The sequence below is a fragment of the Anneissia japonica genome, unplaced genomic scaffold (assembly GCF_011630105.1).
Source record: "Anneissia japonica isolate Jap-2015-1 unplaced genomic scaffold, ASM1163010v1 scaffold136278_len903_cov162, whole genome shotgun sequence".
Taxonomy (NCBI): domain Eukaryota; kingdom Metazoa; phylum Echinodermata; class Crinoidea; order Comatulida; family Comatulidae; genus Anneissia; species Anneissia japonica.
In genome coordinates this window covers 1-903 of record NW_022704673.1, presented here as the reverse complement: position 1 = coordinate 903, position 903 = coordinate 1, and the positions used below count along the sequence as shown (strand labels likewise).

Here is a 903-nt window from a genome sequence, read left to right as displayed (position 1 = left end):
TTCTTTATTCAACCCTATGGAAAAAGTTGTATTAATTGCACGAGTAGCTTCTGCATCAATATTGATAAGTCGAATTTCATTCACTGTCTTGAAACTGTCATCCTGTGAAAACTCTTTGACAGCACACAGCAACGCGTCTGCGCATTCGTCCTTGTTTCCACCAAATACTCCGGAGCTTATCAACGGAATTGCAATCGATCTAGCTTCAAGACTCACATCTGCATATTCCAAACAATGATAGAACGTTCTCTTCAGCAGGTACGAAAATGGGTTGTCTTTTCCACGTATTGGTCCCACTGCATGTATGACATATTTCGCTTTCAGATTGTAACCACCAGTGTGTAACACCTCTGATACTTTTAATTCGCGCCCTCTTCGACCGCTGAGTGCTCGTTGTCCATCCACGTTGATTTCCTCGCCAGCTTTCATAGCGATAGCTCTTGCAACACCTCCTCCGTGCTGAAGTCTACCGTTGGCAGCATTGACAATGACATCGACATCTTCATCGGTGATATCACCTTGTCGTATGCTCACCGTGATTCCTCTTTCTAATCTAAACTCTGGCTGTGACTGATGGTATGAATTCAACTCGTATTGCGCTTCCCTGTCAGACACCACATCCTTTTTTTTCCTAGATAACTTTCGCAAAGCTATCAACACTGCGATCACAATCAGCAATACAACGATGCATATCACAATTATATAATATTTCTCCATGATAAATCTTTTTCTGTGCAATAAAAAAAAAACACAGGTGATTAAATTCAATACAACATGATACGACGTTTCGTTCATTAAATAATAGTTATACTTGACCATTTAGTTAAGAAAAAAGTCATACAAGAAAACAAAATATATATAGGCCTATATTGTATTCTATCATGTCCTTATTCGAACACTGTA

The 903-nt window shown here is 39.2% G+C and overlaps 1 protein-coding gene across 1 annotated transcript; it reads right to left on the bottom strand.

Moving 5' to 3' along the window:
• Positions 1 to 6: 6 nt before the first annotated feature.
• Positions 7 to 734, bottom strand: LOC117104770 (uncharacterized protein TM_0508-like; the record flags this gene model as incomplete). The annotated part of the gene is made up of 1 exon (XM_033245622.1): positions 7 to 734. A coding segment is annotated over exon 1 (711 nt), but the record flags the coding sequence as incomplete, so codon positions are not given.
• Between the last annotated feature and the right edge of the window lie 169 nt (positions 735 to 903).